Source organism: Anolis sagrei, chromosome 3 (assembly GCF_037176765.1).
Source record: "Anolis sagrei isolate rAnoSag1 chromosome 3, rAnoSag1.mat, whole genome shotgun sequence".
Classification (NCBI taxonomy): Eukaryota; Metazoa; Chordata; class Lepidosauria; order Squamata; family Dactyloidae; genus Anolis; species Anolis sagrei.
Window position 1 is genome coordinate 209,485,366 of NC_090023.1, and position 26,633 is coordinate 209,511,998.

At 36.8% G+C, this 26,633-nt stretch overlaps 1 protein-coding gene across 2 annotated transcripts in view; it reads right to left on the reverse strand.

Moving 5' to 3' along the window:
* The window catches only part of RBM20 (RNA binding motif protein 20), a 123,501-nt gene that overhangs the window by 19,214 nt on the left and 77,654 nt on the right, over positions 1–26,633 (reverse strand). For both annotated transcript variants that reach the window (XM_060768391.2, XM_067465845.1), the window contains exons 2-8: positions 13,228–14,371; positions 12,294–12,355; positions 10,459–10,553; positions 7,035–7,120; positions 4,383–4,526; positions 2,492–2,623; positions 534–613 (exon numbers count right to left, since the gene is read on the reverse strand). In XM_060768391.2, the coding sequence (XP_060624374.2) occupies positions 534–613; positions 2,492–2,623; positions 4,383–4,526; positions 7,035–7,120; positions 10,459–10,553; positions 12,294–12,355; positions 13,228–14,371 (1,743 nt within the window). The remainder of the gene's footprint in view (positions 1–533; positions 614–2,491; positions 2,624–4,382; positions 4,527–7,034; positions 7,121–10,458; positions 10,554–12,293; positions 12,356–13,227; positions 14,372–26,633) is intronic.

The window sequence follows — 26,633 nt, forward strand, 5'->3', positions numbered from 1 at the left end:
GTTTTTGTGGCTGCTACAAACTACATATGTCGAATTGATTGAGACTCTATCAGATATTTATTGGAAAACTATAGCAAAATGTGCTGCACAATGTCCCGCAAAAACAAACTTTTTGTAGTTTAATAAAACTTTCCCGTGTTTTTATGATAGAACAAATTAGGAAATTACGTTTATAACCCAGGAACAAAAATTGTGTTACATAGTGTTATGGTTTTTGCATCATGCATACACACATTTTTACAGTCCAAGTTATACCATAATCAAAAAGAACTAACATAAATTGTTGTAGAAAATGCAAGTATTCCAACATGCTTTGAAAAAAACCTATTTATGACTCGATCTCCAAGTAAAAAGGAAATATTTCAAACTATAGAAGAGGAAAGATATGCTAGCTTGAGATTTAAAATCATGTGTCTTGTTTGCCTCATTTTTTAAACCAAATTATGCAGCTTCCAACATTTCCCAGTACGATTAGGATTTCTCTTTTAACATATGCCACAAAACAAGGGGGAAATAGTAATATTATGAAGTACCTGTCAGCTTCCCGCAACATACCCCGTTCTCTTTGACAGTGGATGTCCTGGATTATTGCTGCCACATTCTTACCTGGTTTCTAAGCCAAATAAAGATATATCTATTAATCAATGCAAACGAATATTTAAAAGCCATTGAAATTAAAACGCAGACATGATACAGAATAATTCAAATGATTCCATTGCCTGTGCAGAATATTAACATCCATTATATTGAATATCAAAAAAAACTTTAAAAAGTATGAAAATAATTCTATGTAGTCAGTGGTTCCCAATCTGTGGGCCGTGGACCACCAGGACTAAAATATGGCCCTCAAAATCACAGTTACTACACTATTGAAACAAGAGCGGCTGATCTTTCAAAACCCTCTTATAGTGCCAAGACTTATTAAATATGGTTTTCTGTGGGCGAGCAGATGGCGACTACCGGATGGCGTATGTTTTGTATCAGAAACTAGAGCTGATGTGGACTATCCAATGAAATTTTCTGAATCGCAACCCCAAATAACCAAACCAAATCTAAAGTTGACCAAAAACTGATTTGTAACCCTTTTGGTATTAATATTGGCGAGTGGTCCCTGGTCAAAAAAAGGTTGGGAACCACTGATCTAGGTGTATATCTATAACGCCCTTGTAAAGAAAATAATTGTGGTATGTCAATGCACAATCAAATTGCACTATTAAAAATAATTGCAGAGGTTACAGAGTGAAGACTTCATGTTTTGGAATACAATTTATATTCTGAAAGCTATACAAAATAACTGTTATGCTCACTGTATCCAGTATTTTCTAGTATCTGAACATAGCAATGACAAAGCAGAAAAACAATTAATTTACAACCTTGAAATAGGCATATTAGAATATCTGTATATTTAAATTGAAATAATAATCATTCAAGTGGAACAGTGGAACAGTCAAAACCTAAGTTAAAAAAATATCCAGTAATGCCCCATCTACAGTGCCTTACAATGCAGTGTGACCTGGAATATAATAGTCAGTTTAGACTCATGTAATGCAAATTAAATTGCATTGAACTGATTATGTGGGTCTATCCTGCCAAATAATCAAGTTCCATGCAGTTAATATGCATTCTGTAACAGGAGTATATGGGGAAGTTCTGGAACTTATGGAGACACTCCTGCAGCACTAATTAACTGAAAACTGGAGAAAATTTTAAACAAAGATAGTCAATCAGTCCAGAAGTATATCAATCAGCAAAGCAAAAAATTGTCAGGAAATGTAAGGAGAACAATTAACATATAGCACAACAAGTTCTTTTAAAAATTCACATGTAATACAGCCACAAATTTGTTTAACATGTGAAATTTTTAAATTTTAAAGTTTTTTTAAACTACATATAAATCTATAAATATCTTATATTAACTGTGTTCTCCTGTTATGCGGTAAAATGTCATACAAGCAAATCTACCTACAGCTCTACTGGATTAATTATCAAATTTTTCATCTTATCTAGATAAAGGTTTTGTTTGTCTTTCTCATCCATTGCGTTATTTTGCCTTAACACTTAATAAAAATGCAAACATTTGCCTTAATAGTCAGGCTGGGATCTTTTAAATATATGACCAATGGAATATAGGACACCCTCCCCCCCCCCCCCTCCAAAAGTTTAATCTGGTTTTCAGAGAGGTTTCACAATTATGTGAAATGTCTTTCAAAATCAACTGGGTTAAAGTTTCTAGAGAAGTGAAAACATAATGGTGACACTATGAGATAAATCATAGTCTTTTGTTTGCTTCTTTGTTATTCTGAATGCTTCACCAGTCTAAACAGAAAAAAGAGTTATTCCCAAAACACACATACAAGTATCAGGAAATATATGGTTGTTGCAAGAAATAATATAGCAAAATCCTCTTGAAGCTTTATCTGAAACACACACACTGATTTACCAAAAAAAAAAAAAAACTCAGATTTACAGAAGACAGAAACAAATGTTTTACCTTTAGCTGAAGTTCTCTGTATCGTTTAGACATCCTAATGAGTAATTTGTCATCATTTATTATTGCAGGTTTCTCTTTGTAGTACTGCACCATAGCCTGAGCAGCCTCAGTATATGCCATTTCTAGAAAAGCCTATTATAATACAGAAGCAGTTTAAAGTTCTTATACTTTGTACTGAGATATGTTTATGTTAAGTAAATTTCATTGATAATCTGAATATACTCTGTCCAAAGATCTTAGAGATCTAATAAAGTTGCAGAAGATGACGATATACCAATAAATACTACTGTAATGCAAACTAAGGAAACTTGGAAGATGCCTATTGTCATGCAAGAAAGGAAAACACCAAGACTGAAATGATTTCCACCTTGTTCATAGCTATAAAAGATAAAGGAGCCTTCCCCTCTTGTGCATTTTGACACTTGATTTTTAGCTTAAAGTAAAAGAATACATCGTTCTTTCTAATTGGTAGAATGTTCATCCAATTTTCAGACATGGTGCATTTTTAGGTATTTTTAGATTTGTTAATGTAGCGAAACATTAGGAAATGTTAACAGCTCTGAGTCGCCTGATGGCTGAGAAGAGCGGTATACAAGTAAAGTAAATAAATAAATATGAAAACAATTTGCAAATCTGAGGAATAGTTGAATTAAAAGAAACACATGTGATATGGATCTCCATTATGACCTTTCCTTTGTTAACCTTGGCATGCAATGCTAACGTATCAAAAGACTTTGATAGTTTTGAGTATAATCCATTTTGTGTAATAATACTGAAATTGACAAAGTTCATGTAAAATACATCAGAATGTTACAATATAATACAATAAAATAGGCACCGTGTTTATGTATCCTCAATTAATATATTTTTAAATGACCATTTGCAAAGACTAAAGTAACTATGCACTGTCACTTTTGCTGTTGTGAGTCAGCATTCTGACACCATTTCTACTACTAGTAGTAGGAGAAGAAGAAGGAGTGATGCAGAAACAGAGGAGAATCAGCAGCAGCTGAAACGCATCCGTGACATCTTTCTGGCTCCCAGTGATGAAGAAGACTTCACAGGATTCAGGCCAGAGGAGGCTCTGGAAGCAGATTACAGGGGAGTAAAGAGAGTAGCTAGTGATTCTGGCAGTGAGAGTGACACTATGTCTAAGAGGCTTAGAGACACAGCAGATAACTCCAGTGATAGTGAGGATGAGATGGAGGAGGCTGTTGACTGGACTCTGGTTCAGAACATCAGAGACATTTGCAATCAAGCAACATCAAGTGATGATGTTGAAGGTTTTAGGGATAATGGGAATGAGAGTACTGATTGGCAGGATCAGGCACTAGAGCAAAGGTGGCAGGATTGGCGTGGTGTTAATGCTTCAGCTGCATCAGATGAAAGTAATGAAGCTCACTCCTCTGATAGTGAATAAAATGAGCACTCTGGGACCTATTCCTTTGCAGACGACAAAGTGTTGTTTCCTGCCTAAATCTTGTTTTGGGATTCCCAGCATCCTGTTTTCCCTGCCGTGCTTCGGACCTTGGAACCCTTGCTCGTGAGTGAATATCTGGCTTCTTGACCTTGGAACTGACGGACTACGTGTTTGCCTACTGGATTTTGCCTCATGCCTTGCAACTCCTAAAGACTGTTTGTTTTGTATTTTTTGCTAATTCAAGCCTGCTTATCTTGTGTTCCTGTTTGATAACATCCTTGAACTGTTTGCACTGACTTTCAAGTGCCTTACTACGTTTGTTTTGCATTAAAAGACTATTACTTTGCACCTCAACTACTGTTTAAGACATTCTGTGCTCTGTGGGTCACGACATTTGCAATTATCACTATAACATTAATACATTTCAAAACACTATGCTTTTACTGTGAACAACAATAAAATGAAGAATACCTGATTGGTTGATTTCATAAGGATATAATTGGTAACTTTTCCAAAGGGAAGTCCTAGATTGATAACATCGTTCTCTGTACAGCTTCCTTCAGGAAGATTACAGATGTGTACTACACGGCCTGGTGTACTATTCTTTTCTGACAGCTGAAATTTTTAAAAACAAATTTAGATCCAGAACGGTCACCTGCATGGGACACACATTTTGAATTGCTTTCTTAATTTGTTCTGAACATCAGTACAAATGTTAAAGATGGTATCACCTTGCCTCCCTAGCTCATCACTACTTATTGGGTTTTCTTCTGTAATCCTAATCATGCATTTTATATCCAAAGACATCCCAGTGTTCCATACAGTGTTCAAAGTATGTTTAGATGAGACAGGGTAACTATAAACACCTTGTTTAACAGGACAGAATGTCATTTAAGCTTCTCTATATTCTGTGCTAAATATTTATCAATGATGGAAGCACTTGACACTATGTGTATGCTGACTGCAACATTTACCCTGCATACACAATATGCACAACAGTTATGTTGGCAAAAAATAAGCTGTATTTTGAGTCTGTACGTTTCTCAAAGGAAATATTTATAAGTCAAACTAAAAACAATTCTTTTTTCCCTTTTTTAAAATGGTTCTTTAAGGAATTTTTTTTATATCCAGACAAGTGTGAGGTTCTATTTGTAGGTGGAGTTTTCTGGCTGATGTTCAGTTTGTTCTAAATGAGGTTGCACTTGAAATTTCTCAGCTTGCAATTTCTCCTGGATCTGTTAGTCAATTGAGGTGTGGCTGACTTTAGCGGCACAAAATACTTTTTAGGACTTCAGACAGTGACCCAAGTACAGATAACCCTAGTTTCAATGATTTTACCCCCTGATAATCTCCAGTTTAGATTATTGCAATATACAGCACATGGGAATGCCTTTGACGATGGATTGGAACTTACAAGTTGACACAGAATGCAGTGCATAAACTGGCCATGGAGACAGAATGGTCTGATCATATAACACCTATTCTTTATCATATGACACCTATTCTGGCCCAGCTGACACTCTGGCAAATTCAAAATACAGTAATACCTTGACTTAAGAATTTAATTAGTTCTATGACTGTGTTTTTAAGTCAAAACATTCTTATCTCTAAGTGAACTTTCCCATTGAAATGCTGTTAATCTCTCCCAGCCCCCTGAAAACCACCCTAATTGTTTTTGTTATGTGGTTTTAAATAAGAAAATGTACTTTATAAATGTATTGCCGAAGGCTTTATAAATAAAAAATAATGTATAAAATGTTCAGAGATAGGCAAGGAAGCACATTTGAGACAACAAAATGTGTTGGCAAGGCAAAACAGCATCATTTTTTTCATACTGTAATTCCAGCCTCCCTCCCTCCTTCTCTTACTTTCTCCCTCTCCCTCTCTCTTCTTGAAGCAAACATACATTACTCCCTGTTTAGTCTGAGGCTCTGCTGCACTAGGGTGGACTGATGAAACTTACTGGCAGTGCATGGGGTGCAGACCCAAAATTAGTAAGAACATCAGCCCTGCCTTTGTCTTACTCAGTTGCTGAGTATGCCTGCCCTGTCTGTTCACACGAAGCCGGTGAATATAGCATTGAACAAAACATGCAGAATAATTACATAATGCCACAAACCTACACCTGTTGATAGACTCTATAAGGTAGCTGGCATTGCCCCCCCCCCCCCAATGTGCAACAGGAAGTTGTTGCTTACTGCAAGAGAAATAAGGTTGAACACTGTGAAAGTCATCCACTGCATGGCTATCAGCCTCCTCCCAGTAGACTTAAATCAAGGAAAAGTTTCATGAGAACCACCAATCCTTTCAATGTTCATCCAGCAATTGCCAGAGTATCCCTCTGGGCAGCTAAACCAGGAAATCCCAACTGTATAGCCCCCCCCCCCCCCACAGGGGGCTTCCCCCAGGGGCAAACCAAGAATGGGCAACTTGGAAGTCCCTGAACAGACTCAGAAGTGTAGTGGGCAGATCAAAAGACAACCTAGCAAAATTACTCTACCTAGAAAAATCCTCCACCTTGTGTGACTGTGGAGTAGAACAAACAACTCTGCATCTGTATGCTTGCCCACAATGCCCTGCTTCATGCACTGAGGGAGAGTCTTTAAAGCTACAGACAATGCAGTCGATGTTGCCCGTTTTTGGTCTAAAATTATTTAGATGCTTGTGTTCCCTTTATTTTATCAATTTTATACTTATTTATGCAATGCTTTTGACGCAAAATAAAAACAGGGTGGACTGCCATCTCTGGAGTGGAATCTCTGGATTGGACTCCTCCCAGAACTTTCAGGGAAAGGAATCTCATAGAGCTAGAGTTTCTGCCTTGTAAGAAGAGTTAGAGCTGCTCCGCTTAGTCTTTGAATAGCTTTCTAGTACAATGAGGCAGGTTTAGGAGTGTGCGTTAAAAGGTTGCTGAAGAGAAGACATAACTGACAAAACAAAAATGATGCCTCTTGACTCTTTTCTACATTTCATTAAAATAGAAATAAAAACAAGCTAAATGTAGTGCATAATTTTCATCAGAAATATTGTAAGTTATCGCATAGTATTATCAAAGCAAACATTGATATTTACTAAGAAGTGAATGCTAGAATGCTTCAAGAGAACAGTATATTGTATGCTCACATTTTCTCCAGGTGCCATGGAAGATAATGCGGAGCATGTCTGACCAAATGCGGAATTATATGCTGACGCAGCATTTAAAGGGTAATCTAAAAGAAATGACACACATTCAGTTAAAAAGTAGATATGTGTAAACTGCAAATGTATAAAAAATAAGCAACACTTTTCTTTCTTCTGTTCAGACTACCAAAAAAAAAAAAAAAAACAAGAAAGAAAATTTAGTGGGTACCATGTTTATCCAACAAATCATCCCTTTTCTAATATTAGACATGGCTGTCACCAGTTTTCTGGAGGAATGAAAAAAAATCCCACCAATTAAACATCACTACTTGCCTCAGTTGAGCACAACAAACATATGAATACTGCTTGGTCAGATAAAAGATATATCTTAGTCCAGCACCATTTTTCAGATTATGGCCAGCTAGGTGCCTATGGGAAGTCCACAAACAAGATATGACTATAGTGGGAGTCCTGCTTGAATAGAGTTGAGTCCTGGGTTTAATACTTTTAAGACTTATGTCCACCATGACTACTAGCTTTATGCTCCATGCTTTGTATACTCCCCTTCTAAAGCCACCCAACTATAGAGTGGAAATAAAGCAACCATCACAGTAAATGACACACATCTTGTAGAAAACAGTTTGACACCATTTAAGTTTCAACATTTAGCTTCACTGAATGATGCCACACCATAGTATTACTGAAAGAAAAAGAAAATCTTACAATTTAATAACTGTAATTTTGTCATTTTATCATCTTTTTTCATATTTCCCATTTATTAACTTACTTCATCTCCTGGTAATTTTAATTGCTATTTGCTGCATGTCTTTCACCTTTGTGGCATGCTGGACTGTTCTGCTGAATTATAGTGAGTACAACTGAGGTTTCACAGCTTCTCCATATTGGCTGACATTTTAATTGCACTTCTCTGTGTTTATTTTTAAAATGTAAAAATGTATATCCTATCTTACAATGTACAGGCTCACAACTTAAATGTATTCTTCATGTTCTCATGAGCACTCCCTTGGTTACTAGCTCAAGTCCAATCAATATATATGTAATGATTTAAATCTTTTGCCCCGGTAATGCTGATCAAAGTTTGGTTGAAACAGGCTGAAAAGATAACAAGAACAGGATGGACAAGCAAGGAGCAGAGCAAACGAAACAGCAGTTGCTTGCCTGATCACAAACAGTTGTTTATTAATAACAATAACTATTATTATTATTATTATTATTATTATTATTTCGATCCTGTTTTATCTCTCTAAAAAGAGAGTGAAAGCAGTGATTTGTTGCTCAAACAGACACATATACTACAAGAATTGGAACAACTAGGGACAATAGGAATCAACACAACTCTTCACATCACCATTAGGACACAAATGGTTTCCATGGTTCTTTCCATGGAAACCACTGGATGACTTCAAGTGGTCCAGAAGTCATTGTTTTCCAGAAAAACCTATAACAGATCACATCAAGCCTGGCAAAATTTGGAAAAAAACAACAACACGAAATATGCCTGGTCTGTATTGCTAGGAATTTACTGCATTATCACACAGCAGAAAGTCCTAGGGTTGTCCTTTTTGTCATTTACACAATCCTGAAACTAGCAACAGGTAATTGTCTCCCTTTTTCTTCCTCACTGTATGATCTACTCTGCTGCTGTCAGCACAGGGTACCTACAATGGTCAATAGCTCACACAGAGCTCTGTGTAGACTGGGAGTAATGATGGTGACATGGACAACATGGTGATAGTCCAGCAGGTCTGGTGCAGTCTCAATCCAGCAGAACCATGTAGACTTACACCTGCCAGCACTGCAAATTCAGGAGGATGTATGCAGCAACCTGTGGGGCCAGTGCGGAGAACTTCTGCTCCTTACTGGCCATTGAAGACTCACCTCGGGCTTCAAAAGCTTTTTCTACCACCTTCTTTCAGTTAGTCTCAATGGTGCTACAAAATCCCTTTGCATAGTTTACTGAGAGTTCTATTGTGATTGCACTACTAGGAAACCTTCTGAGCAAAAGACTTTCTGAGCAAACGACGACAACAACAACAACTTTATTCTTATACGCCACCACCAATCTCCCTGAAGGGACTCAGGGCAGCTTACATATGGGACAAAATGCCCACAAACACAAATACAAAACAATTCATCAAAGCAAAAACACAATTAAAATAAAGACATAGTTAAATATAACAATAAAAAAAGCACAATTCAATAAAACTTAAGACTGAGTTTTAACAGCAACGTTAACACTCAATCAAAAAACACTCAACAAAACCAATTTCCAGTAGTACAATGAGCGTAACCAGGCTATAAAAGAGCCGGGCATGGGATAGTGCAAGCAGGGCTGGGTATTGTATGAAGTGCAAATAACAAAATATTATTAGGAAACCTAGGGAATGGGCATTCCCAAATGCAAACTGAGACATCAAGGTTTTCAAATCCCTGTAAGGAGAACAATGTGGGGGCTTGCCTGATCACTCCTGGGATCAAATTGATCTAATCAAAATGATCTAATTCATTATCAAAGGAGCTACCAGAGAGGTGGTCTAGCTTATTACTAAAAGATTTCCTAGGAATGGGGTTTGAACACAATTATAAATTTGTAAAACTGTATCTTTGTTCTGTGCTCTCATAAATAATCTTTTTTTTATTTAAATAATTTTGCATACATATATATACATATGGAGCCCCCGGTGGCACAGTGGGTTAAACCACTGAGCTGCTGAACTTGCTGATCGAAAGATCACCACTTGAATCTGGGGAGTGGGGTGAGCTCCTGCTGTTAGCCCCAGCTTCTGCCAACCTAGCAGTTTGAAAACATGCAAATGTGAATAGATCAATAGGTACTGCTCCAGCAGGAAGGTAACAGCACCCCATGCAGTCATGCTAGCCACATGACCTTGGAGATGTCTGCAGATAATGCTGGCTCTCCGGCTTAGAAATGGAGATGAGCACCAACCCCCAGAGTCAGACACGACTGCACTTAATGTCAGGTGAAAATCTTTAACTTTATCACACACACACACACACACACACACACACACACACACGTAGTTTGCACAAAAATAATAGAACATACAAACACACTTTTATATGGTCATGGTTCAAAACTACACGTCTACATGTAGCTTCCTACAACTACAAGCACTACAACTAAGTACCTATTAATATACAGATATTAATATACAGATTGTAAACACAAAAATAAACACACATATACAAAACTAACAGATAGAAAAATATTCTAAAGATATTGTTCCAAAATGCTTCTGATTTTAGTAAGATCTTCAATTTTCGGCCTACATGTATTAATGTATAGCCATTAGGTCCTGTACTTGTAAATGTGCAATGAAAGATGTCTGCTTGCTATAATGATATGCAAACTAAAAATGTATATTTAATGTAACTTTTACATTACCTTCAGTACCAGAAAGATGAAACACAGATGTATTATTTGGAGAAGAGGAATGCATAATTCCTTCTGCAGAATTTAACATGCACCTAACATCAGTACTGAAAATGAAAAAAGTGAGAAATGAAAAATGCATTACTCACAGTTTAAATATTATCAGAAATTCTTAAGAGTTACTACAGCATATTTTAGAAGTTTAAGCCCAGAAAACTCAGCAATGAATATTACAAATCATGACATTCATTTACATCAGTACCATGTTAGGATTGGGTTGCAAGCTACCAAAGATTCTAATTAACAATACTCTTCCAGAGTATTACTTCTATAACAAAAAAATGTGGTTGAAGAGAGAAAAATAACATGGAAAGGATAGGTTTTTACACTATAAAAGAGGAGATCAGTTTCACATTTTATGTAAAACTAATAATATACACACATGAAATGATAAAATCATGTCAGGTCAGCTTTGCATAACTTACAAAAAAACATTCTGAACCTACTAGAGACCAAATACTGTTTCCAAAATGCATTGGTGACCTTTTCTTCCACCAGCCTCCACCCTCTTTGTTTTCTTATGGTGTTCAGACTTATGAATCTATTCTTCTTTAATATGTTGGAGCTAGCTGGTATGTCAGGATTCAACTCAGTGGTGCAATAGTTTAAACCCTTGTGCCGGCAGGACTGCTGACCGAAACGTTGACGGTTCAAATCCATGGAGCGGGATGAGATCCCGTCTGTCAGTTCTAGCTTCTCATGTGGGGACATGAAAGAAGCCTCCCACAGGATGGTAAAATATCTTGCCATCCCCTGGACACAATTCTCTAACACCAGTCGCTCCTGACATGAAAAAACAATCTGTTTTCCCCTCCTGTTCATGAACAGGATTCCGGAGGTAACTGCTGTTTAGCTTCACTGAGATAGGGAGGTGCACACAGCTACAGCAGGATCCCATTGCAGACATGACAATGAAAGGGTGTGCTTCTCTCTTCATTCACTATTGCCCTAATGCTGGTTGCTAATAAGCTTTCTAGCTATAGTGTAGGTAAGGAAAAAATGGGGGCCGGGGGATGTAAAAAGGAATTTCTTTCTCAGAGGCTTTGTAAAGTGATGCATCCTATTTTTCACTACTGGTTTGCATGAAGCTTCCTGAAAAACTCCATATCTTAAGCACCAAGAAAGAAAATGAATTGTAGTTAATAGCAAGAGATGTTATAACCAACTCAAGTCAGTTTTGCTAAGTATGTACATACCTTGTTACTACCATATACCTTACACAGGAATGTCCAAAGTCCAGCCCAGGGGCCAATTGCAGCCCTGTTCAGATTTCCAACAGCTGTTTCTCTCCAGGCCCCCCTCCCTTCCTTTATCCGCCCCGCCTTCGTCCTGAATTTTCCAAAAAGGCTTGCTTTTGCTGCAGCTCCTCCCTTGGAAAGGGAGCCCCCTGCCACAATTAAAGCCCTCCTGCCAGACGACCATGCCACCTCTGCTGATAAACCACCACAGAAGGAGACTCCAATATGCTCCGAGGCAGCATATACCACTGTCTGAAATGACCACATTTCCCATTTGTTTTATATACTGTGTTATTCTTTCATATATTTTTTGCCCTACAAATAAGACATGTGCAGTGTGCAATGCTTTCTTTTTTTTTCAAACTATAATCTGCCCCCCCCCCCCCAAAAAAAAAAAAATCAGGCTGAGGACCGTGAACTGGTCCTCAGCTTTAAAAGTTTGGTCACTTTAAAGTAATTATTACAGATGTTTTATACATAAATAGCAACTTAAAAAATAACATTGGTTCAATTATATTCAAAAATATGTCTCAAAAGTTAATAACTTACTTTTCTGACAAAGCCATGCATTTTTGAATGTGAAGACTTCCTTTAATGTGCTGATCCCAGTCCTAGGTAAAAATGTTAGAAAGAATATAAAATAGTGGAAACAACACAGGCAAATTAACAGTGTAGCCATTGATTCTGACACACATAGTAGCATCTCTTTACTTTTTAAGACTCCACATTAATCTATGAAGAAATAAAGGACTTTACATTCAGAAACATCTGATAACTAGAACAATGGATATCTAAAATTTAGTGTTTCACAAATTATGTAATCTTCCCCTACCTAAATTCTTGAGTTATGAAGGTCAATCTGCTAATACTCCTATCCAAGGTCCTCAAAAATCCATAAATGTCCAGAAACTTTCCAACTATTTTGCAGTGCTCTACTTTTCCAGAGAAATCTGAGGTCAACTTATTTTATTCCTTCACATATAAATTTGAAGCAGTCATCAAATGTGTTGCAGCTGGGAACAGAGTAGTGGTTCCAGAGATCAATAATTGCAATTATTACTCCTATTATATACAAGAATCTGGATTCTGCATGAGTGGAACTCTAAGATGACGGAGGGACACCATGCTATATATAGCATCACCACCACCACCACCATCATCATGTTTATACCCTACTTTCTCTCTTTAAAAGAAACTCAAAGCAGCTTTATCAGTAAAAACCACCCATATTATTAAATGAAAGCAATGTAGATGGTAACAGTTCAACCTTTGTGCTGGTCATGGACTATAATAAAGAGAGAACTTGTCCACACTCACATCATTGTTATTTGCTAATATGGGGTGCAAAATACTGCTGTTGTAATCTCAAAGTCTTTTAGATTTAGATTATTGTATTTATCATTGCATCTACCAGAAATATACTATATTTAATGAACCATAATTCCAAATGCCAGAAGTAGCCTGCAATGCATTTCACACTTACCTTTATATCAAAGACTTTCTTATCACATAAAGTACAGATGTGTGGAAAGCAAAGAGGAGCTAAACAGTGAAAATCATTTAGCTCATGAGACTGAAGAGGTCTCACTGACAAATCAGGTGTAAGTGGTTCCTGCTGCTGTCTCATTCGTGAGTTATTGAAATTCTGCTTATTGTTTGTGGCTCTACTGAAAACAAGTGGTGTACCAGTATTAAATTTTGTATCGGACGTTGGTTCTTCAGGATTGTAGAGATCATTGCGCATTTCATATGGGACACTTGTTGATGGCCACATGCTGGCACTGGGCATGATGTCAGGTTTATTTTGGCTAGAGAAAGTAGAAGGATTTCCCCACTGATTATTTGTTTCTGTTTCATGAATTACAGGTCCTGCTTCACTCTTTTGAGTTATGATCTGATGAGAATTATGCGGGTCACCAGAAAACGTCAAAGATTGTATACCAGTTGTATGTTGTCCTTTAGAAGCATAAAAATCTTTCTGAAATCCTAGCGGGTTGTCATGTTTACCAAAATGACCATCATATGTTCCACCTCCAGAGGATGTTGAGACTGAATGGGGCCCACTGGTTGCAAAGCTGTGTTGGCCACACTGTTCAGCATCAGAAGGAAATACTTGTTTACCATAGTCATAAAATCCACCTGTAGCAGAGGAGATGCCAGTTTTATTCAGACCCATAACTACAGCCTGTTGTCCAGCTGTCTGAGATATTACACCCCCAAATGGATTTATGACCACAGTATTTGGGTTCTGATTTTGAAGGTTACCTACAGGTCCCAAGGTTACAGCTGGTGCTGCCAAAGTGGGGTTCTGTGTTGGGAAATGTAATCCGCCAGGTGGAAATCGAGTGCTGGTAACTCCAGGCCCTCCAGCATGCCCCTGGGAGGTGTTAAACATGGAAGGGTGTCTTAATTGGTTGAATAGTGGCTGAGACATGGCCACTTTGGAAAGAACTTGATTCAGGACCGTTGCAGCTGCTGTGTTGTTAGTGACTGCTGTCTGAGCCAATTTTAGCCTGTGTAGAGTAAGCTGGGCTTGCAATTGAGCAAGCTGAAGATTTGCTGGAGAAGGAAGCAGTGGATTTGGGGTGCTGACAGTAAATATATTCTTGTCCAGAAGTTTGGCAGCGCTGAAAAACAACAGATGATAGTTTAAGTTTTAATTAATATTTAACAGCAGATCTTGGCCATCAAATCATGACTAAGTGGTATGATGCTACCCTAGTACCTATCCTTGCTAAACCCTTGGAAGGAAGGAAAGTGATTTATGACACACAGTTAACCCAGCCCATCCTGTAATGTGTTTGGAACTATATTCATTTCAGTTATGATGCTGAAAGCAGATCAGTATTTCAAAGATTAAAAAAGGAGCTTATGTTCATTTGGGATGCAAGCCAAAAACCTATCTAAAGGTCACTGAAAGGACTTCATTAATCCACTGAGCTTTGCTTTGAGCTTTTTACAAAACAATTAAAGAACAGCACTCTCCTGATATAAAAGAAAGTAAGGAAAAAGCAGTTTGTCAGATATAAAATAAGTCATATTGACCTGCATAATTATACCTTTTTTGTAATAAATAGGCATTTACACATACAAAATGCGCTTCTGGGATTTGAAAGACTTTTATAAGAACTGCTGAATTGCAATTCAAGAGACAATAACCCCAAGCAATGCATTTTGGCAATTTTTACAGTCATTACACATTAAACTACTGTAATGGACATTACATATGTTACTGATCACATGGACGTGAGAGGATGACTCCTCTCTTTCAATACAATACAATTCTCACCAGATGCAAGAGAGTGGCTATGCTTCTAATACCATTCTCTAACAGAGTAACTATCAGTAGAAAAAAAGCTGAGGAAAATGCATCTGCTATAACCAGGGGGTGGTTGGAATGTCATTTGCTTAGAAAGAACAATTTGTTTATTTAAGATATTTCTATATTGTTGCCTAGCCCACAGGTGACGTAATAAAAACAATTAAACAACACAAAGATAAAATATTTTAAAAACTTATTCAAATGTTCTCCAAAATATTTGAAACAAGTCTAAAAAGAATAATGAAATGTAATTTTAAAACAGTTAAAACAGAGAATACCACACTCTTTTGGCTGCCCACTAGAAGCTTAAAATTGATGGAGGCATCTTAACACATTCATGATACCAATTTGGAGTACATGTATGTGTGTGCTGATGGTCCCAATGTGTGAGTATGTGTTGGCTCTTTCCAGCCTCCCGGTACACTTACTCACGTCATCCTAACAACATTACCTGGGTATCTATGCACACAGATTGGTCCCATTTAAATTAGTGCCACTTGTTTACAGTAAGATTAACTGACAAGGGGATCTATTGCAGGGATTGTACTGGATCCTGATATCCATAATTGGATTGGAACAATAACAGATTAATGAAGATCAGAAGACAACTAAAATGGGGAACACAACCGCTGCAATTACCTAATTTTAAATTTAATTGGGATTTGTATTCATAAAATATAGCTTTCGATAAATTCACTACATCTTTACTTCCACATTTTATATAATTTACAGAACGTCATGCTTCCATTCTTAAAATAAATTTTAGACGCTGATGTCATATAATTCATGAAGCCAATTTGACATGTTTTAGAAGTAAAATCTGACACCAGCTGAAAAAATAATAAAACAGACAAAAATCATGCTTTATAATTGAAATAAAATTAGATAATTCTAAATTGAATGGATGTACTTTATGGTGATTTCAAGCAACACTTTTATGAGCACTATGTCCTATTGTTTAAATGAAACCAATTAGATACAGAGGAATGTCTGCAGGTGCTTCTCATATTTCTTTTTCTTTTTTCCCATATAATTTTATTGCAAATATATGAAAGCCCTAACTAAGGCTTCCTACTCTATCTCTTCTGCTCAATTCATAACAAAAAATCTAATTTTTTTGCCTTAAAACTTATTGTTGGTAGATCAACTTTCCAGGATCCCTTGGATACGATTGAGGATCCTATTATTTTTGTCACTGACTTCTCTATTTCTCCTTTTCTTGTTATTCCTACATCGCTGTACTACTAATTTTCCCTTGGTTCAATAGTAAACCCAATATTTTCATTTTCTTTTCTTCTTTTAAATAGTCAATAAAAGGCTGCCATTCTTCTTCAAATTTGAAAGTATCTGGTAATTGAATAAGCCTAGTCAATTTGTCCATCTTCAAATCTGGGATGATATGGCAATTGTATAAACCTGATTTGTTCATTTCTGCCAGATCCATCATTTTTGTATTCTATAAATCTTGAGTGGGGATTTCTTTTTGTTTCCAGTAACTGCAAATAAATGAAAAGTGCTTCTCCTCTTGTTTGGCTAATTTAATCCATTTATATTTAAAGAAAGTATTTTTAGGAACCTCATTTTTGAAACAGAATGTGGAGTTGCCGGTTGCTGTAGTTGAACGTCTTCTTTATCCAGTTTCTATTGAGGTTGCCACCTCTTCTGGCCTTCTTGGATATTCTCTTTTTCCTTGGTCTCCTGACCTTGCCTCTCTCTCTGAATCTAGGTCTTTTTTAAATTTCTCATAGCAATCCTGGGCCTTCATGATTGATGCAAACCGTTGTCCCTAATAAGATACTATCAGTCCTTCTGTTTTTTCCCATCTGAATCTGTAGCCTTTAAGTTTATATGTCAGGAAAAAGTACTTTCTCCTTTTCTTTATTGTCTGAAATGGAAGTTTTCTTAATACTGCAATCCTGGTATTTCCTATTTCAATCAGATCAAGGTGTGGGCTTGCAAAAGTTGGTCTCATACTTCCTTTCTTGTAAACAATCCAATCACATCTCTTGGAAGTTTATTCCTTATTGTGTATTGGATCCTAAAGATCCTGTCAATTTGAGTCTCAACCACTTGCTCTGGTCTACTAAGGATTCTAGCCACAACTTCTGTTACTGTGGTATCAAGTTCCTGTACAGATTCCAGTATTCCTCTCAACCTTAAAAGGTATTCTCTTTGCATGTACTCTAATCTTTGCAGTTCGAATGAATCTCTTTGGAAATCCATTTGCATCTTCTTTTGTACCTCTTCAGTTATCTTTATTTTCTGTTTTTGCTGTTCATGCTACTTCAAAATACCACTAATTGTATCTACCATCTGCTACTAATACCACTAATTGTATCTACCATTGTATCTTTCTTCATCTCTTGCTGCCCTTTATCTAAATAATCTTCTCTTGTCAATCCTGGCCTCCAAATTTGTCATTCCATCTGTAATGGTTCTTAATTGAGTCATTGGATCTTCTTCTTGTGGAAGAGATCCTTTCTCAAAAGCTTCTTTCCAATCCTTGAATCTTGGTCTTATTGCCATTGCAATAATTTCTGTAATCAAACTGTCTTTTAAAAAATGACTAATTTTCAAAGATTTGTTGTAGTTCCTATTTTGGCCACTTGTAGTATGCTGTTGCTTATATCCCTTTAAGTTGTTTCCCTGTTTTCTGTATTTCAAGCCGCATCGTTTTAATCTCTATGGTTTATCTCTATGGCCACTTCCTGTATTATTTGTTGTTTGGACTCAGTCCAGAGGCTGCTTTTCATATTTCCAATATTTTTTGTCAAATATACACTATTAGTTGGCTGTACTGTCTTTTGCAACACATAATCAGCATACTTCAAATGGTTGCTAACTAGTTCCAAAATTATCTTGAACATTTACAATATGAAATGTATATTATTATTTAAGGATCTTGAGCCAAATGGTCATATATACTGTAGTTTCGAAAATACAGTTAAGAGTTACTTTGTTATCTGGCTAGGTGACCAGTAGGGACAATAATCATGTAATAAAGTTTAAAAAAATTATGCTCTGAAGTTGTTTTTTAGATAAAAAATATCAGGCAAAAAAAAAAAAGAACAAGGAAGTAAAATAGAAAAAGTGAGCATAATTTGAGCTCTAAAAGAAATTTCTAATTAAAGGATAAATTTCAGTCTTGCCTGTAGTTTGTAGAACTAGATTTGAAAAAAAAATCTTTTAGAGAAATTATGAGAACTTTCTTGTGCCTGTCATTGAAACTGGTTTTTAAAGTTTGATTTCCTTAGGTTTACAAAAGGTGAGTCATAGAAAAACTTCCTCCTATAATACATTATCTACTTACTTCAATTCACGGAAACTACAAGCAGCCCTCTCTAGATGTGGAGTATGGCCCTAATCATTACGTACCTAACTCTAGTGCTTCAGCATATGAGATGTGACTGGAACTCCTGAGCATGTTATCATTCCTACTAAAGAATTAGCCACACTCACGCCTAATTATATATACTGTGAAAGACAGATTGTGTAGTTGGCATCTGGAATATTATATTTTGCATGTTGTTATGTGGGTGTCAGAACAATTTCAGCTATTGTTTTACGCCTCATACAGATTCCACTAACCATTCTAAATGTCCTTCAGGCTACAAAACCAAAAGTGTGTGAGTGAACATGACCTAATAAGGATGTTTTAATTAGCTTTGCATTCTTTACAATCTGAGGAGAGAAAATAATTTTCTAAAGTTTAATTCAACAAGATAAAAGACCATATGTTAGTAAGCATAGCCTAGAATAGTTCAGCAGCTGCTGTGAAACTGTAAAACATCCAACTATCTGCTAGACACACCGAATGGTCACTGGAGAGATATAGTAAAATCATTCATCCCCTCTGGGTGCTGACATAGTAGTCGTGAATGCACCAGGAGTTTTCCACACCATAAATAAATAGACCACTTAATCTGAGAGGTTCTGTTCATGAAGACTTAATTTTTGCAATACAAAGCTCCATTACAGGAGTGATTTGAACAATTCATAGCAATGGCAACAACTCACAGAGATAGGACAATGACTTCTGCATTTTGTATAAGATTAGGTATACGGTATCTCCCTTCATTAAAATTCCTGGTCTTGATTTCTTTCTCTCAGTCCTTTTTATGGGAATGAATGTGTTTCATCAGACTGATGCTACAGAAAACTAAGAGAGACAAAATAATGTTCTTTATTTTCTTAATGCTGATGTTTTTCATGGGTTTTTTTTGTTGCTATTGTTGCTTTTTGATCCTCAAACAGGTCAAATCAATCAAACTGCTGACATGATGGAAAAGAATGAAATAAAGGATAATATGCAGATCTTAGAAGGAAAAGCTAATATGAATTTCTATTCAAAATTTTTAAAAAGAAAATAAATCTAGCGTTTTGGTGTTTTCAGTTGAGGGAAAAAATTTACATATGTGTTTGTGTTTGGAGTGTGGTCGAATATGTGCATATGTGTCAGAAAGGAGTGACCGATGGACAGTAGTATGTGGACACAAGCATCTGGAAGTAGGCCTAGTCTATATATAAATTTATTTTTCTATTTTTAAGACTTCTATAATACGTTTTCATTCCCACTCCCCCAATATGGATGGTATTTTCCATCTACTTCAGAGATATGAAATAAGTGCCAGATTAATGTATGTGTCATATATTTGATTAAAAATACAAATCCATATTACTGCCAAACAGTGGCAAAATCAACACAAACTAGCAAGCACAAATGCTTACAGAGAGTGTGTGAATGCTTTTGGTGAGATGAACATGAAGAAATACTAAAAGGGGGATATGGTTCCTTAGGTCTCTGTGTGTTCAGGATGAGATCCAGACACCATACACTGGGAAGAATTAGGCCACAATTTAATTTTGGTTACAGATGTAGACAGGGTTGGTACACACATGGGTCTGAATTTAGTCCTGAGTAACCTGCTTGTTAATCAACAGTCCCACACCTCTGAACCGATGCTAGATTCCTTGGTATAGAATATAAGGGTCCAGCTAGATAGATCCCAGAGTGATCTTATAGACACCAGAGACCCTTTAGAACTCCAATTTATTGTTTATTTATTTCAAACATTTATACCCTATTCTTCTCACCCCACCCCCAGGGGGGGGGGGGGCTCAGGGTGGCTTACAAACCGGCAGCCAATTAGATGCATACAGCAAATAAACAATAACAGTACAAAACAGATTCACATTAGATAAAACAACAAAATTATAATATCTACTAAAATATTAAAATGTCAAAACACAATCAATCCCAAATCGAAATCAGAGTCCAAAGTTCCAGTCTGAGGTCTATCAATTGTCAGTTCTCATAAGTCATTGCAATTACTGCTAGGTCAGCTATCCGAATGCTTGGCCCCAAAGCCATGATTTGAGTTTTTTTCTAAACGAGATGAGAGAGGGGGTCGCCCTGATTTTACTGGGGAGTGTGTTCCATAGATGGGCGGCCACCATCGAGAAGATCCTATCTCTCACCCCTGCCAATCCTGGATCTATGAACCATGCTAACTGCTTCTCACAAACTTTACAAATGAGTGCATCCTTATATAAAAGTACAAAACATAGGGAGATGCAGACAAAGCTTGGAAAGAGCAGTCTCACTAGCCTTAGAGAAGCCCCCGGTGGCGCAGTGGGTTAAACCCCTGTGCCGGCAGGACTGAAGGCCGACAGGTTGCAGGTTCGAATCTGGGGAGAGGCGGATGAGCTCCCTCTATCAACTCCAGCTCCTCATGCGGGGACATGAGAGAAGCCTCCCACAAGGATGATAAAAACATCAATTCATCCGGGCATCCCCTGGGCAACGTCCTTGCAGACAGCCAATTTTCTCACACTAGAAGCGACTTGCAGTTTCTCAAGTCGCTCCTGACACGACCAAAAACAAACAAACAAAAAACCTAGCCTTAGCACTCCGAAATTTATTTAGGACCTCCCAACCAAAATGAAGACTTCACATCGAAGTAACTCTGGTCGGGTGTGGAAACAAGCCAGCCAAAGAATTTCAAATGAGGTTTACATTAATTGGCTAACACTTCCCAACAGTTATATATGTCCTCTAGGCCACAAAGATCCTTAGAAAAAGGATAACAAAGTGGCATGTGCATGACATGCTGCCTGCTAAGGCTCCACACATCCTGCCTCAACTTGCAACCACTCCTGTCCATTAAGACAGGCATCACATTTTCCAACATCTCTTTTGGTTGGCATCAACTGTGTCCCATGGACAAAAGCACCTTAATAAAGTGGTGGACAAAATGTAAGAGGGTGGAATGTTTAAAATATTTAATTTTTAAGGCATTTATTTGTTTTTTTCTTATCTTTTATTGCAATTCTGTCATAGTAAAATAAATATAAAGTACACCAGAGTTGTAAGAAATGAATAGGAAAATTATGAATGCACACAATTTACACATACAGCAGACACAGTGCAGCTGAATCATCCAGCCATTTCTGTTACCAATAACACACAGGGATCTATATTTGTGTATAGTAAGTTATCAGGATCTTCGGATTAGTAAAGTAATCCATCTGTGAAAGTGATGAAAAGGTTAAGTAGAAAATATGCCACTTCAGACACTCCAATAATCTGATGATTGCTTATTCAAAGCCAAAATAAATAGCAAATTAAGTGCGCTAAAATAACCAACTACCTTTCTATTTCCAGAAACAAAACATCTTTGAATTACATTTCTAGCATGATTGACTTCAACTGGTGTACTGATCAGTAAGTAAAAGAATACTAAGTTAGTTGTGCAGCTGGGTTGTCTTGAAAAGATGTAGTGTACTGTACATCAGAAAGGTAACACACATTGCACCAGATCCTTTGAAATATGATATGGATACATGCAGATGGATTAAGACTAAGTAAGCAGCAAGGAAATACAGTACATGACTGACCAGCTGAATCCATACCCCTGTTGCATGTGAATTAAAAAATATATAGTAGCATTTCCACATTGTAATATATAAATATATTATATCTGAAGTACTATTTCTGCAGTATAGATAAATATCCTGGGAAGGGAGGAATTTTACTTTTTACAATCCAGTGTGAGAATCAAACCACACATCTAATATAGATTAATCTGTGTGTTTTGCATTCTTAAAGTTAGATTTCCAATACATAAGAGGATAAAATGTTACGTCATGTTTTTAACTTCAGGAAATGCAGGGTCTGAAAGGTAGACCAAAAAAAAATAGTTTTGCAGTTAGGATTAAGAGGTGATGGCAGTCAACACTGTAAAAACCTCTTGTATATAAATACGCTGGCTAATGCAGATGGTCATGTTTAACTATCGTGGACATAGCACTAATTCTAACAGCATGCTATCTATTCAACACACCACTTCAAAAATTGGCAGCAACTTGTTTTCCTTTCTCTCTGTGCAAAGCTCTTCTTCTGGCAAGTGCAGTTCTGATATCATGCCCAATATGAAGATACTACACGCATTTTAATGCTCCTTTTGTCATGAATGATACGGTTTCTTTTTGATGTTCTCTTAAATATTACCATTTCAGGAGCAGGTTGTTGAAACACTATTTATATACATTTAATAGAATATCACTTGTCTTTCTGTTATAAAGTTAAAGCACAATTCTTAAAACAATCGAGCACACTGGACAATGATTAAAACAAAGAAAGACACCCTAACAAAGTAAAATGCAGAATAGATTTCAGTTGCTGTTAAACATTCTAGTTGATGTGACTTGCCCACAGAAGAAATTCCACATTCATATGAAAGAATGCAATCCTTTGGACACCCGGGTCCAAAACTATTTATAACTGTATAGGCTAAAACTAGCACTTTGAATTATACAGGCTGAAATGCAGCAACATCCCTGAAGTTCTGCAGAAATATGTTCTGTCTAACAAATTTTATTAATCGGCACTCCAATGACATTTCTCTGTTTTTTTCTAAAGGCAGAACCATGTAGTTGGCAGAACAGTGCAGCAATAAAAAACAATTTTATCAAATTATGGATAATCATAATGTAACAATGGTGCAGTTGTTACAACATTGCTTGGCATATAGTCAACTGGAATAAATGGGTGAAGTTCATATACATATTGCTTTCATGAAAGATGCATGGGCATTTTAGATTCATTCTTATGTGTGTATCGGAACACTGGTTCCAGGAAGCAACCAGTTGTACACCCAACATTTTAAATATATATTCTTGTTTTAGTATGTTGGCATGTACTCTGCTTTAAAAAATGCAATGGTCACTGATTTGATGCAAATAAAATTTGACTTCACTGCCAGAGGTGGATAACTACTTGCTATCAATGAATGCCTTGCATCTGCAGAGATCCAGCAAATCTTCACAATCAGCTGTAAAGATCCAAATTCCTCATCCCTTGCTGAATAGGATAAAGTGCATACAATGGAACAAAACACACAGGGTGCTTCAAGAGAGGTGTTTTACTATGCAAGTGTCCTGTCTCCATAGAATTTTACAAGTGACATCTGGGTCTTTATCTTCTATAGTAACAATCTTATGATTTCACGCCACATTGCCCCTTTTCTCCTCAGCCCTGAAAATTTATTAAGAAGGAAAATATGGAATTGCTATACAATTTACTAATGGAATTAGGATAGGTCCACTCACAAGTCAAGTTTAACTAAACATGGCTAATTGCTGATAGTTAGCTATCTTTTAGCCCTTGCATTTCTTCTCCTTCACAAGCGCAGAACCCTTAAAACAATTTCTAACACTGGCTCCATCTTAGGCATCAATCTGAATAAGGAACATAAGTGTGGTGGTTCCATAGGTCCATCTGGTTGCAATACTACCATGAATACCAATTTTTGTTCTGCAAGTAAATGTTTCGTTTGCAGGTTAGCTGATTGCAGGTTATGCATGATCTCGCACAAACAATCTTTAGGACATGAAAAATGTGTTGTCCCATTTGGCAGAACATTCCCAAGACAATTTTGGAATGAGACATAATCTTCATCCTAACTGGCTTCTTTTTCACTTTTAAACACTCTGGATTTCACTTCACATTTGATCATTAGTAGTGGTTTATATTTTATATACTGAGTTTTTGTATGTTTTTGATATTTTAGTATTGAAAGGAAAGATCTGTACTGTCTTAGTTCATTGTATTTATACGTATTTCTGTTACCAGTATTATTAGCATTATCATTCTGATTTCCAAATTGCCTTGAAAAGGCTTCATTGTGAAAGGCAGCTTACAAAAAAATACTTAAAATAAATACTTTTCAATCCAATGGTATTTGTGGAGGAAAGGGGTCCAGTATATGGCTGGGCTCTACCCAAACTTGCCACTTCTTCCCAGTGCAGCAGGAGCAGTCACCAAACTGCTGCCACCAAAGCCTTCCTTAGAGATTAAAGCTTCCTTTCCTTCTCCAGATTCCGGTGGATGTAAGAGCTCAACACTTCTCTCTTGTGCTTATTGGGAAAACAAGATAATATTTACAGAGCTCCTAGTTGACCTTATTATATGAGAAGAGCTCCTCCACTGCCTTCTCCCTCAAGTGTAGTAAGTGTAGTAACTAAGGCTAATAGGTCCAGATATAAAAGAAGTTATATTTCATGTGTTGCCATTCCTGGCCTTTCAATCCCTTTTCAAAAGAACCAAAACATTTAACTCAAGTAAATGTTTTGGTTCTTTTGAAAGACAGACAAGACAATCCTTAATTTTCTTCAGTCCTTTTCCTGGGATCCCCTCCTTTCCAAGAAGCAATTAACTGCCTACTTACATCACCTTTTCTCTCCACCCCCCAAGTCTGCCTATTTTATTGTCAAACAGCTCTGAAGTAAAGAAGTTCTTCCTAATGTTTAAGGGGAATCTTTCTTCTTATAATTTGAATCTCTTGGTTCTCATTATAGTCTCTGGAGCCGAGGAAAACAAGCTTACTCCATCTTCAACATGACATCATTTCAGATATTTCAGACTACTATACCATCCCTCCATCTTCTTCAAGATAAACATATCAAGCTTCCGGAGTTATTCATAAGCCTTTGTTTCCAGACCTTTGATAATCTTGACTGTTCTTCTCTGAACACATTGTCGGCACCTTCCTTCAGCTGTGATATGGGATTTCAGATGCAGTTTAACCAAAGCAGAAAAGAGTGGCACCACTGCTTCTGTTGATCGGAACACTATATTCCCATTGATGTAGCAGATAATTACACTGGTTTTTTGCCGTATCACCATGCTGTTTACTATTAAAATCCTTAGATCCTTATACATGTCATGCTTTCAAGTTTTTCATCCTATATTTGTGCCTAGATAGTTATCCTTGTTCAAATTCATTTTATTGTTTTTTGCAGAGCTCTCAATATGCCATTGGCATTCTGAATTCTGATTCTGTATTTTGTGTTAGCTATCTTACCCCCATTTGGCATAATCGACAAACCTGATAAGCATATCTTCTATGAGATCATCTTAAGTGATTTATAAAGATGTTGAATAACCCCAGGTCCTGAATTCCAGCTTCCTTTTTCAGTATGTAAACATTAGCTCCTAAACAGATAATTAGATTCAGTAGTGAGCTGAATGATGGAAATCAAAATGTGGTATTGTTGGTCAGTGGTCTATCAGATAAGGACATTGCCTGTTCTAGACAACTTCGTCTTGAAAATAAGCCTTGCCAACAACTTTACTTTGAGGGTGTTTTAGGCACACTGTTGCTGGTGTATGTGTAAAATGTTATCTGTAACTTACAGTACTTTTTTGATCAATTTCAGCTTGTCTAGTCATGTTTCTTTCAGTGAGAAATGGCTTGGCCCCAGTTATTCATATGCTATAACATCAAGAGCTCATTAATGTAATGTGACATATATATGACTACACTGAAATAATTTAAATGTTGTTGCTTATTGTAGAACATTTTGTGAACTGAGTAGCTGCTACCAGTGAGAGCAAGTTTTGTTGTTAATATTAATTTCAGTTAGTGTGTTACAAGGAATGTGAAATCACTGATTACGGAAGATAGGTATTACTTTAGCATATTTTCTTGCCAGATCCTTCAAAAATGCTCTCTAACATTTTAAGTTGCTAGTATCAATTTGACAGTTTTTAGATGTGACCGTTGGCTGAGGATGGTGAATTGTGCAATACGGCAAATCTGGAAATTTCCAGGTACAGTTTGCTGTTCTAAAGCATGGGATACAGCAACTTCTTAAATATGAATCTGATCAGTGATTTCACCAGTTCTACTTTACTCTACCAGCATATAAGCTGTTTGCTCAATATTGAAACATGGATTCTGCATGGTATATTAATAAGAGGATTGCATGTGTGAAGGGAGTCCCAAGTATGCACACACTCAATGTAATTGCAAGCAACAGGTCACAACTTTATTATGTATAGATGTAATAGTGCTAGTTTGACAGCAGCCATGGATCCAGGAATCAGATAGCCACCTGTTGTCCAACAGGCATCAGCTCCACAGCTGGGCGAACCAAATTGCTACGGGGCAACCACAGAGTGACAGCTGTGCAATCTGCATAAGCACAAACCAATGCATGGTTTTCTAGCGGTCTAGGAGAGAAAGAGGTCCAGCAGCCCCTAACCTGCTTCCACAATGTCCCTG